This window comes from Raphanus sativus, chromosome 7 (genome assembly GCF_000801105.2).
Source record: "Raphanus sativus cultivar WK10039 chromosome 7, ASM80110v3, whole genome shotgun sequence".
In the NCBI taxonomy this organism is placed as follows: domain Eukaryota; kingdom Viridiplantae; phylum Streptophyta; class Magnoliopsida; order Brassicales; family Brassicaceae; genus Raphanus; species Raphanus sativus.
The window spans coordinates 4,301,159-4,313,433 of NC_079517.1; the positions used below are offsets into that span (position 1 = coordinate 4,301,159).

The 12,275-nt window shown below is 36.6% G+C and overlaps 3 protein-coding genes across 4 annotated transcripts; 2 read left to right on the forward strand and 1 right to left on the reverse strand.

The window, feature by feature from the left end:
* Positions 1–395: 395 nt before the first annotated feature.
* Positions 396–3,257, reverse strand: LOC108816750 (protein NETWORKED 2C). The gene is made up of 2 exons (XM_056990476.1): positions 3,102–3,257; positions 396–3,012 (listed from the first exon to the last, which is right to left on the reverse strand). Exons 1-2 carry the CDS (start codon positions 3,193–3,195, stop codon positions 422–424), a joined length of 2,685 nt encoding a protein of 894 aa, XP_056846456.1. The 5' UTR covers positions 3,196–3,257; the 3' UTR covers positions 396–421.
* Positions 3,258–3,677: 420 nt separating this feature from the next.
* LOC108817699 (mechanosensitive ion channel protein 2, chloroplastic) lies at positions 3,678–8,072 on the forward strand. Of its 2 annotated transcripts, none has more exons than XM_018590456.2 (14): positions 3,678–3,822; positions 4,340–4,537; positions 4,640–4,696; positions 4,780–4,940; positions 5,208–5,331; positions 5,451–5,548; positions 5,646–5,759; positions 5,890–5,950; positions 6,098–6,247; positions 6,369–6,479; positions 6,590–6,757; positions 6,861–6,974; positions 7,064–7,120; positions 7,195–8,072. In XM_018590456.2, exons 2-14 carry the CDS (start codon positions 4,460–4,462, stop codon positions 7,951–7,953), a joined length of 2,052 nt encoding a protein of 683 aa, XP_018445958.1. In that variant the 5' UTR covers positions 3,678–3,822; positions 4,340–4,459; the 3' UTR covers positions 7,954–8,072. The 2 variants fall into 2 exon arrangements, with proteins under 2 accessions (XP_018445958.1, XP_018445959.1); XM_018590457.2 differs by having other exon boundaries at positions 3,689–3,822; positions 4,345–4,537.
* Positions 8,073–8,151: 79 nt separating this feature from the next.
* On the forward strand, positions 8,152–10,139 carry LOC108817701 (very-long-chain (3R)-3-hydroxyacyl-CoA dehydratase PASTICCINO 2). The gene is made up of 9 exons (XM_018590459.2): positions 8,152–8,312; positions 8,395–8,506; positions 8,605–8,623; positions 8,726–8,814; positions 8,912–8,965; positions 9,263–9,333; positions 9,444–9,525; positions 9,677–9,773; positions 9,895–10,139. Exons 1-9 carry the CDS (start codon positions 8,242–8,244, stop codon positions 9,963–9,965), a joined length of 666 nt encoding a protein of 221 aa, XP_018445961.1. The 5' UTR covers positions 8,152–8,241; the 3' UTR covers positions 9,966–10,139.
* Positions 10,140–12,275: the final 2,136 nt, after the last annotated feature.

The following is a 12,275-nucleotide window of genomic DNA, read 5'->3' on the forward strand; positions in this document are numbered from 1 at the left end:
ATTCACAAGCTTTAGAATTCCATTTTTATTTTTAAATATACTATTTCTATAATAACGTTAATTTTCTTCCAATTATATTCTATTTTAGAGTGAAGATGAAACAAAAAACAAAAAACTAAAAGTATTATTCTGTTTATGCAGCAAACCTATTTTTACTTTATTATGAAATGAAAAATGAACTAAAGATGCTTGTAGCCAGTGTTATTATGATTATAACTCCTAACTAGACCAATCACTAACCAAATGAAATTATGAATCCCATTATTATAGATAGAAATTCATCATAAGTCTCTGCAGTTTGATTAGTTATCTTGGAGTTATACATACTTAGAGTCCCATGCAAGGAAGATTTAAATCCATAATAAACATATTTGATTTAGTAATAGTAGCAGTAGTACATGAAAAGGATTGTTCAAGTTACCTATGAATCAGGCCTCATCTTCTTAGACATCGAAGGTTGGATACAAGAGAAGAGAGATAGTCTTTGCTTCTTTGGTTTAACATCGAAGATAAACGACCTCAGAGGAATACTAGTTTTGCCATCTTGCGTAGTAGACCGTGTACTGGACCGGTTCTTTGACTCGGAAAGCGAAAACTCCTCGCTCAGTTTCCCAAGCGTCTTATCAGCTTCTTGCTGCAGTTTCACAACTTGGTCCAAACCCGTCTGAAGCTCTTCCGCGATCCTGTTGTTCTCCTTCTGCATGTTCGAAACCTCGCCTTCGAACTTAGCTCCTTGGTAGATCGTAAACTTAGTTTCCGGATCTTCAGAATCTGTCTTGAGAGCTTCCGTTAAATCGTTCTGTATGTTGTTCAACGTCGAAGCTCTCGAGTTGATCTCTTCCTTGAGCAGCAAGCTTTTCTCTAGCCAGATGGTTAGCTCGGTGCGTATCTCGTTGAGGTGTTTGTAGATGGGACGAACGTTTGATCTTAGAGAAGGCTTGTCTTGATTCTTTTGGTCCACGATCTTTAATAACTCAGCGTGTAGGTCCTTGATCCCTGTATCGAACTGTTGTATCTGTCCAAACGAGTTACTAAACCTCACCAGCAAGTTCAAGTTCTCGCTTAACAATGCATCGACTCTCGCTCCGAACAGCTGTTCTTTCGGTGACAACGTCTGGTTCTGACCAGTTATCGCGTTGATCGCATTGTCTTCTCTATAGATAAGCATGAACAACTGCTCTTTCTGTTTTTGTTGTTGATCCTTGTTGGCTATAGACTTCTGCTTATCAACATCACCACCACCATCGCTTTTACTTTGAAGCAGGAGGTTGAGTTTTTGGTTTAAGGCTCTGAGCTGCTCATCTTTCATTGTGTTTTCACTCTTGAGTCTTGTTTCTGTTTCGTCCAACATCTTCTTTACTTCCTTGTAGCTCCTAATTACCTTTGTGTATTCGGTTAAGAGATGTTTCTCTCTGCCTTCAATCCCATGCGCAAGAACCTTCTGCAAGAGCGCTTCATCTTCAGCTTCAATGCTTGACTTTGGTGATAATAATAAAACTTCATTTTCTGTAACCACTTCAGATGCTGATTTAACATCTTCAGACACAACAAGTTCTTCCTCTGGAACCTTTGTATCACTCAAAGATGTTACATTTTGGATTGGCACAGTAGTTTCTTTTTCAGCAATAACCACTTCAGATGCTGGTTTAACATCTTCAGACACAACTTGATCATCAATCTTTTCCTCTAAAACCTTTGCATCACTCAAGGATGTTGCATTAGTATCCTTTGATTCTTCTTCTTCTCCTTCTTGGTTTAAGCCCTTTAACTTGTTAGACAAGAAAGTTAGTTTTATATGTGCTCTCGTAAGGTGTATCTCAATGTTCTGACTCTGTTCTGAGACCGCCTTGTGTATACCATTAATACCATTCAGCTTCTCCTCCATCTCTCTCAACCTCTTCTTCATGTCAGCAGCATCTTCATCAGTTTGAGATGAGTTGTTATTATTCTCTTTAAGGGCTTTAATCTGTGCCTTGAGATCATCAATCTCTTCTCTTAGCCTCTGTATCAAAGCTGCTTGAGATGAGAACAAGCTTTCCAAATTCATCACATCATTCACAAGCTCATCTATATTATCAGCAACATCTGTTATGGTAAGACATGACCTATCATCCACCACCACCTCATGTTGATTATCTCCACTTACTTTTTTTTCCATCTCTTCCTCCTTTTCCATTTCTCCACTTCTTTGAGTTCTTGTTCCATCATCAAGAACTGCTTCAGAATGTTTATTATTAATTTCCTCTTTTGATTTACTTATCTCTTTTCTTGCCATCTCAGTTTCTTTCACATTCTCCTCGTGTTTCTCCCTCATCTCATCCAACTTCTCTTGGCATGATTTGAGAGCTGCGTTCGACATCAGAACCTGAGCTTCTCTGTCTTCAATCACGCCAGCGCCTTCATCGAACTCGTCTTGCAAACCGCAAACCCTCCCTTGTATCTCCACGATACGATTCTCGATCTCCCAATACTTGGCGAGCGCGTTCTCGTAAGAGCTCTTCACGAACTCCTTCTCCGTCTGCAAAACAAGAATCTCTTTCTGCAGCTTGTCGATCTCCTCAACCGCCTCGGTTTTGCTCAGACCGGACTTGTTAACAACAGCAACTTCAACTTCGGACAACGCATCGCTTCCTCTGTTGTTAGCTTTCCTCGACCTGAACATCTTTGCAGCGGCCTCGGGGTCTTTAATAGGAAAGTGATCAGGAACCTTTGGAACGTTCTTACCTGGTTTACGGTTTCTTGGCGAGGAAGGATCACACGAGTCATCGTCTTCGTTCATGGAAAACTCGGGGACTTGGTCGGGGAAAACAGATGCGATGGTTGTGTTTGCGTTTTGAAGCTCCTTGGAGATGTGGTCGTACCGTTCCGCTAAAGCGCGGTAGGCTTTGAACGATTCTTCCACGAAACTGATTAGTTCGGGTCTTCTCTTGTAATACATTTCAGCACGCTTTGCAAAGGAGTCACCTTCGTCTTCCAATAGCTTAAGTGCGTATTGCACCTTCTCCTCAATATCTGATATATCAAATTATATATAACAGTTTTAAGAAAGAAAAAATTTTGTGAAACGTTAAAGATGTGAAAAGATGTAATGAGAATGTTACCTTGAAGGTTTTCGTCGAGCCATTTAGATTGTTTGGTTCGGACATGGCTTGCCCACCACCATGAATACGCATTGCTCGCTGCTCTTCGTAACATTTTTTCTTTTTAATTCTCTAACCTTTTTTTTTTGTTATTGTTTTTGTAAATCAATACATCGAACAAGATCTCATCTTTAATTCAATATATTGTTTTTTTTTGAAAGTTCTGTTCAAGAAAAGCAAAAGAGAGGTGTTTTGTTTCCTTTTTGGCTGATAAAAAGAACGGTGAAGAGGAAGTTTCGGCGCCAGATTATGGTTACTTCATTAATGGTTTAAGTTGCCTGCTATTTAAAAACGCAAGCAATATTATTGGATCTGTTATATAGTCTAAAAACCCAATATGAGCCCATAATTAAAGCCCACGATACCTACCTAACGCGTTTAGTGAAAAAAATAAAACACAAGAAAACGGTGTCGTTTAGCGAGGGTGCATGCATGCAATAATGCGGGGAGCATCTTTTTCATATAACACGAATCAATTCGCCGCGATAGTCTGAAGTGTCAAAACACGTGGCGTGTTGATCACCACTTTTACCCGGCACGTTGCTTATTACGAAACGTCACCGTATTCTTTGTCTGCGCGAATCCCTCTTTCTCTCTCTCTTCTTCCTAGAAGCTAGCTCCTTGAAGAAACAAAGAAGCTTCAAACCCTTGATTTAAAAAAAAAAACAAAAAAAATTCGGAGGTAAGTTATTTTCTGTAGATAGATTCATGTTTCCGTATCGGCTCTTCGTAACTCCGATTTTTGATTCTTATTTGATTTAACTTGTCTTCCATCCCCCTGTATAAGTGTGCATCCATGATGCCTCGTTTCAATTGAAATTCGAATCTTCTGCTCTTCAAAAATTATGATTTGATCGACCGATTTGATTCCTGTAGGATTTAGGATAACGCTAGGCTGATGTAAGCTCATTATAGTTGCTTTAGTTTGGATTGTGATCCACAATTTGTATAATTTTAGGGTTATAGTTATGAACGAATCAAATAGTAGTATTGTGTTTCTATTAGTTCAATTTCACAATTGTCTTGATTGTAAATAGTCTTTAAGAAGAATCACACTCTGATTCTCACAGTTTGTTCAAAGAGACATTTCAAAATTTTAATAAAATGCAAGTTTTAGTAAGTAATTTCATTGGAACTCTTGTTTTGCTGCTTCTGAATCATACACACTGGTTTGATTGGTGTGTGTTTATTACTATTAGTGCAGGGTTGGTGTTGGCATTCTTTAGTTAGTTTCTTTCCGTTAAGTCTGCACGGCTTATGATCGGTGCTACTAACGCCTACGCCTGCTAGCTAGCTAACACCTTGACTCTGTTCAGAATATGGCCCTCTATGGTTCATTGCAGCTGTCCCATGGCTTCGGTCTCGTTAGAAGCCAGTGGTGCTATAAGCCAGAATATGTAATGTTCTCTCTTCTATTTTAGACCTCGAGATATGTTTTCTTTGAATTCAATTTTTTCTCCTTTCTTCGTTATAAACATGGTGCTTTTGTTTGTACTTAGAGTGCCGTCAGAAGGAGGCTGCATGTGTCAAAGGGTCCTCTCTCGATAGTTTCTCCGGTAATATCTTTAAAAGTAGCTTACTTTGTTCATTCAGCTTGGTTTGTTGATGTCTAGTAGCATATACTTTTTTCTGTATGCAGTCGGGGGATCATGGTTTTAGGAACATTTTGTTGTCGGATTACCTTCGTAGGCCTATTTGTTCAGTGCCATGCAGAACCACCGCTATTAGGTGTCATTCGTTTTCTGCAGGAGGCAACGTCATTGAACCTGCTATTAAAGCTGCCACTTTGGTGTTAGCAAAGTAAGACTTCTTTTTTTTTTCTTATAATCATTTCCAGAATGACCACTTGACTGTGAAACTTATCACAGTCTCGAGCATCTGACTCCCAATAAATAAATTTAATTCTACTCAAAGAAGTTTCGAAAGTAACTGAACGCGCTTTGTCATTGCTATGGTTCCCCTTAGGGAAGTTGTAATACTTTTGATGGGGAATTTTGAAAAAGGGGGGGGGGGGTTATGTTTATGTTACTTCTCATTCCTTTTTATTATACTCTGCAAACATTTCAGGTCATACAGTTTACTACAACAATTCCCTCTTGTATATAAGTTGGTTCCAGCTGTTACTCTTCTTATTTTCTCCCTGTGGGGTTTAGTACCTATTGTTCGCCAAGGAAGAAACATATTACTCAATGTAGGTGCAGCCATTTCAAGTTCATATGTGTTTTTCCTTCAATACTTTCTTCAATGCCTAAGTTCAAATTAATGGTGCTACTTGTATATAATACAAATTTTACCATTAAATCACTGCAGAAGAATGATAATGGATGGAAAAAGAGTGGTGCCTACCATATTATGACTTCATATGTTCAACCCCTGCTATTATGGTTAGGAGCTCTATTCATCTGCAGGTATATCTATCAAGGAGTTCCTCGTTATTCATTGTTGAAATTTTTGTGATATACTTATTTTAAGGTGGTTTATATCTGGTGACAATTCCTTATACAGGGCATTAGATCCCATTGTCCTTCCTACCGAAGCTAGCAAAATTGTAAAAGATAGGCTTTTGAATTTCGTGAGGTCATTGTCAACAGTACTTGCATTTGCCTACTGCATATCGAGGTAAGCGTGCTGTCTCCTCGTTTTAAGTGCCACGTCTTTTATGTTTCTATATGAAAGTGGAATTTTTCACGTGAAATTGTTATGTGGGTCATTTCATGGCTTCTAATTCTGGTTAGATGTGTCCATGCAGTCTTATCCAACAAACACAGAAGCTCTTCTCTGAAACAAGTGACCCAAACGATACAAGAAACGTATGTAATGCAAAACTCATAAGAAAATGAACTTTTCTGCTCATCCAGAATGTTTGCTCTAGCGTAACCGAAAGTTTCTGCTTCCCAGATCAAAACTTTAACTGGTTTCTCAATGCGGTTTGCTAATTTTCCTTTGGAATGGAACAGATGGGATTTCAATTTGCTGGGAAAGCAGTGTATTCTGCTGTATGGGTTGCTGCTGTTTCACTTTTCATGGAGTTGCTGGGCTTCTCTACCCAAAAATGGCTAACTGCTGGAGGTCTTGGGACAGTTTTGATTACTCTTGCTGGCCGAGAGGTGATACCTTGTTTGCATTCTGATTATTTTAGTTTCTTCTGAATAGTCACAGTCCCCTTAGTAATAACTTTTTCTTCTTCTGAAAAGATATTTCATTAAACCTGAGTTTTTGCGGTTCCAGATTTTGACAAACTTTCTTTCAAGTGTCATGATTCACGCAACGCGACCATTTGTTCTGAATGAGTGGATTCAGACAAAGATTGAAGGTTATGAAGTTTCTGGTACTGTGGAGGTTGGTATCATAATCTTCCTACTTTTCCATACTCGTCATTCCTATGCCTAGACATTTCCTTAGAATTAGCCAACCAACTTTCTCAAATGGTTGTTGCAATGAATTTACAGCATGTTGGTTGGTGGTCACCAACGATCATAAGAGGTGAAGACCGTGAGGCAATCCACATCCCAAACCATAAGTTCACAGTCAATGTCGTGAGAAACCTTACTCAGAAAACTCATTGGCGTATCAAAACCCACCTAGCAATCAGTCACTTGGATGTCAACAAAATAAATGTGCGTTTCCCAGCTCTTTATATGGTCGTTATACAACAACTTAATTGCCAATCATGAAATGTTTTTATATAGCTGATCCTTGTTTTTGAACTTCTCCAAACAGAATATTGTAGCTGACATGCGGAAAGTGCTGGCCAAGAATCCTCAAGTTGAGCAACAGAGATTACACAGAAGGATATTCTTGGAGAATGTGAATCCAGAGAACCAGGCCCTAGTGGTTAGACTCCAATGCCTATTTTTTTCTTTTGTACCCATCTTGAAGTAGATATATCGCTTTTTCTGATATCTGGTTTTCGTTTTTTACAGATACTAATCTCTTGTTTTGTGAAGACGTCCCATTTCGAAGAATACTTATGTGTAAAAGTAAGTTGTTGTCTCTCATCTAATTGCATTCATTTTCTTGAATTGGCTAAAATGTTACACTCATTGCGAAACAGGAAGCTATATTGTTGGACCTTCTTAGAGTCATAAGCCATCACCGAGCACGTCTAGCTACACCAATTCGTACAATCCGAAAGATGTACACAGACGCAGACATTGAGAACGCGCCATTTGGAGAATCAATGTACGGTCCTGGAGGTGTTGCTTCTAGGCGTCCGTTGATGCTAATCGAACCCTCATACAAAATCAACGGAGAAGACAAATCTAAATCTCAAAACCGTGCATCAAAACCAACCGCAGAGCAAGAAAACAAAGCTCCTTCCAGCCCAAAGTCCAAGGAAACACCTTCTCCAGACCCAAAGGCAAACGTGAAAGTTGGAGAGTCTGATGGCAACAAAACATTTGACGAAAAGCCAGGAACCCAACCGGTCTCCAAACCAGCTACCATCGCAAAAGATACAACAGAAGCTTCAGGAGCTGAGAAGCCAAAGGGCAAGAGAAGTGGTGGTACCACACCAAAGAACGATACTCAGAAGGAAGCAGATGGTTCAACTTCACTAGCGTCTAGATCAGCAGCCTTGGAAGAGAATATAGTGTTGGGTGTCGCACTAGAGGGATCAAAGATGACACTACCAATAGAGGAAGAGATGCCTTCTTCTTCTCCCACGGAAACAGATGGTAAAGAGCTCACCGGTGCTGCTAGGAGATCTGGAAATGGGACATTGGTGGCTGAAAAGGAGCAGAAAGATGGCCAGTCTCAAACAAGCTCAAGTGCTGCTGCTTCTAGTGAAAACAATGAGATTGAAAGAAAATGATGTTTAGTGTAATACACACACTGTTGTAATGTAATGCTATTGATTGATTTACCCTCCACAATTCTAGAAGCTGGGGGGTGATAAATTAATATATTTAATATAAGGGTGGTTTTCAGATAGTTGGTTTGAAAGTAAAGGGTCAAAATCATAAATATCTTAAATAGTCTGTTGAGAAGTAGCTCACCGGTCTCTATTGGTTACATGTTCATAAATTAATTCCGATCTCTCCGCCATAAATATAGTCTTTCTAGCTGTAGTTGCCTATCTCTAATCTATTCTCCACTTTCCATGGCGTCGTTTCTCTCCATCATTCGTCGAGTGTACCTCACTCTCTACAACTGGATCGTCTTTGCTGGATGGTAAGTCGAAGTTGCCGCCACCCTTTTTACTCTTCTTCTTGGTTTCTCTCGGAACTGTTTTGAACTGTTTGGTGTTTTTTAGGGCTCAGGTTTTGTACTTTGCGGTAAAGACGTTGAAGGAAACGGGACATGAAAATGTCTATGATGCTGTGGAGAAGCCTCTCCAGCTTGCTCAGACTGCCGCTGTCCTCGAGGTCTGTCTGTCTGTCATGATACTTTCTCTTAAGAGGATAAGAGAACAGTTGTAGCAACTGATTCATTCCCTTTTTTTTGTTCTTTATGTCTCAAACAGATTCTTCATGGTTTAGTAGGTGAGTGGTCTATCTGATCCATTACACTAATTTGCAGTACAACATCTTGAAGTTGATCGTCTGAGCTTACGTTCTGTTGTGTGTGTCTATAAACTCGAGTAGGTTTGGTCAGATCTCCTGTTTCTGCAACTCTGCCACAGATTGGCTCAAGGCTGTTTCTCACTTGGGGCATCCTATACAGCTTCCCAGAGGTTAGCACTTAATTAGCGCCATTGAGTTAACTATTTCTCTTGGATCTTTTGCAGTCTTTTTCATCTTTTGAACTCATGTTATATATTTAATTTCCAGGTCCAATCACATTTTCTTGTTGCCTCGCTGGTCATAAGCTGGTCTATCACGGAGGTGATTCATATTTCTAGTCTTCCTTTTGATTCACCAGTTTCACTGTTTGTCTTGAATCTGAAATTTCTGAACATATTGCTTCTCTTCCAATGCTTTGGAAGTTTCCTGTCTGTCACATGTGTCGTTGAAGTACAGACCCAAGTGATTCTATCTTTGCTATTACCTAGCTGTTACTATTAGACGTAGGCATGACTCTTTGAAAATTAAAATTGCGCCTTAAAGACCATTTCTTCATGTGCTTTTAGTTAATATGTTTGGTTTCTAAATGGTTGGTTGAATGATTGCTTGATGTTTCAGATTATTCGCTACTCCTTCTTTGGTTTCAAGGAAGCTCTAGGCTTTGCACCTTCATGGCACTTGTGGCTCAGGTATGCAAATCCTTATGCAGTATTTCAATTCAAGCCTTGATCATTGATAGATTACCCAAACCTGATCATCTTATTTGTTTTTTTGTCCCTTTTTTGTTCAATTTGTTCAGATACAGCAGCTTTTTAGTGCTATACCCGACCGGTATCACCAGTGAAGTAGGTCTTGTCTACCTTGCCTTACCACACATCAAGGTAACACAACCGACACCCTCATGTGATGTCTTAAAAAGAAATGAGAAAACCTTTTCTTTACAAAGATAAAGCTTTGCATTTTTAATGAATATATAGTTGATTACTGAATGGTCCATTTGCTTATTACTTTTTTTTTGGTTCTTTCTTGCAGACGTCTGAGATGTACGGCGTTAGGATGCCTAACACATTGAACTTCTCATTCGACTTCTTCTATGCAACCATACTCGTCCTTGCTATCTATGTCCCAGGCACAGACTCACTCGACCTCTTCTTTAGATTATGTCTCACCAATCTGTTTATTTATGATCCCTGACTAATTTTGTTATTTGGGGGGGGGGGGGGGGGGGGGGGGGTGTTGAGCTGTTGCAGGTAGTCCACACATGTACAGGTACATGCTTTGTCAGCGTAAGAGAGCTCTCTCCAAATCTAAGAGGGAATAAAAAAAATCTTACAGAGAGGATACCAAAAGCTCATCAACTGATTTTCTTCTCTTGTGTGGTTCTTTCATTGTGCTTTCCTTTGTTACACTTGGTATTTCTTTTTCTTTAGTTCCTTGGAGATTATTTAAATTTATGCGGGTTACTACTATATTAATTATAACTAGCTTTTGATGATGTTTATCCTTTTTAATCATAAACTAGATCTTGATCCGCGCTTTGGAAGCGCGGAATATTTTACGATGAAAAATTTCACTAATAACTTAACAAATATTTTGTTAACTTTTAAAGAGTGTGTATTTAAAATATTTTTGTATTTAAATCAGTGTTTTTAAATTCAATCCGATTGTGATTATACCGATTAATCCGGAGATCTAACAATTCAATTTAATTTTTTTAAATATTCATATTAAAAGTCATTAAAACCCGAGACTAACCGATTGAACTGATGGATGACCGATATGTAATCTAATTTGATTGAAATTGTAATATTTTCATAATTTGTAATCTTATAATCCAAATTTTAAAGTTCATTATTTTGTATATGAAATTATGACGTTTCTACAAAATTTTAAAGAGAAAATGATGGATATAAAATAACTAAGATTAATTATTGTATTGTTTGGAAACATTGATAGTAGTATATAAAATATATTGTTTGGAAACATTGATAGTAGTATAAAGAAATAAGTATATTGTTTAGAAATATGGATAGTAGTATAAAGAAATGAACATTAGGGATTTAATGTAGGTTTAACTATAAAGTATAAAGGTGTATTTAATTTAAAAACTTAAAAAATAAATGTTAGGTCCAACATAATGTTTGGAAACATTGATAGTATTATAAAGAAATAAGTATATTGTTTGGAAACATAGATAGTAGTATAAACAAAGGAACATTAGGGCTTTAATGTAGGTTTACCTATAAAATATAAAGATGTATTTAATTTAAAAACTTACAAAATAAATGTTAGGTCCAACATAATGTTTCTGTTTTAATAAGATAGATTTTTAACTTTTGAAAATTCGTTTAAAATTAAAGTTTCTTATACTCATTATGTTATAGATTCTTATACTCATTATGTTATAGATTCATATGTTTAATTTGCAGGTTTGACATTGGTGTGTTTTCTCAATGTTAATAGCCTTCGTTTATAAACTGTGAGATTGGGTTTTTCTTTTATAGTGATTTTATTTAGTTTATTTTGTTATATTAAATAATATTGTTAAAATTTTGTTTTAAAGTTTTATATTCAATTCAAATTTTGTATATATATTTTTAAAACAAATATATTATTTGGACAAGCCAAAAAATAATGAAACCAAGTTAAAAAACATATAAATGTAAGTGATATATAAAGTTTTTATTATGGAATTATTTCCACTCTTAAGTTAATATATATTGGTAGGTTTTAAAATATCTAAACCATAATTGGTTTAAATTTATATACACAATATAGATTATTATATTCAACTAAGAAACAAAGAATGGAGAGAAATGGTTGATGTGAAGATACATGATCTCAGCTAAATTATATTTCATGTTTTCTCAAACTTATTATTTTATTTTTTGGTCTGTAATTGGTTAAGTAATTTATTAGACAATTGGTCACAGGTTTGTTGGTTTGATGTTGAATAATATAAGTTGTAATCCTGATCTCAGCCTTCATGTATAATAAGCCAAAATATTTTATTTTATTTCAAAGCAAATGACTCAAGAATTCGGTTAGAGAACGTTGATTAAAATCGAAGTACTCGGTATGAAATGTGTTAAACAATAGAGTTTAAAACCTGTAGCATATTTATATAATTTTTGTGGAAAAATCAGAGTTATTTCTTTTTTCGAATTCTTGATTTAATAGATTTGTGGAAAAATCAGGAGAAGAACTCTAATCCAGCCTGATTCTGTGATGTTGTATAGAAATCCATAAGCGGCTGCAATGCATCCATCGGTGATACCGTAATCATCTCTCCGCCTCATGGTGGCTAACAAAACAACAATATGGAGATAAACAAACAAACAAATCCATGGGACTATGATCGTTTTATTTAATTTTCAGGTTTGACATTGGTGTGTTTTGTCAATGTTAATAGTCTTCGTTTATAAATTGTGAGATTGTGTTTTTTTATAGTGCTTTTATTTAGTTTATTTTGTTATATTAAATAATATTGTTAAAATTTTGTTTTATATTCAATTCAAATTTTGTATATATATTTTTAAAACAAATACATTATTTGGACAAACCAAAAAATAATGAAACCAAGTTAAAAACATATAAATGTATGTGATATATAAAGTTTTTATTATGGAAT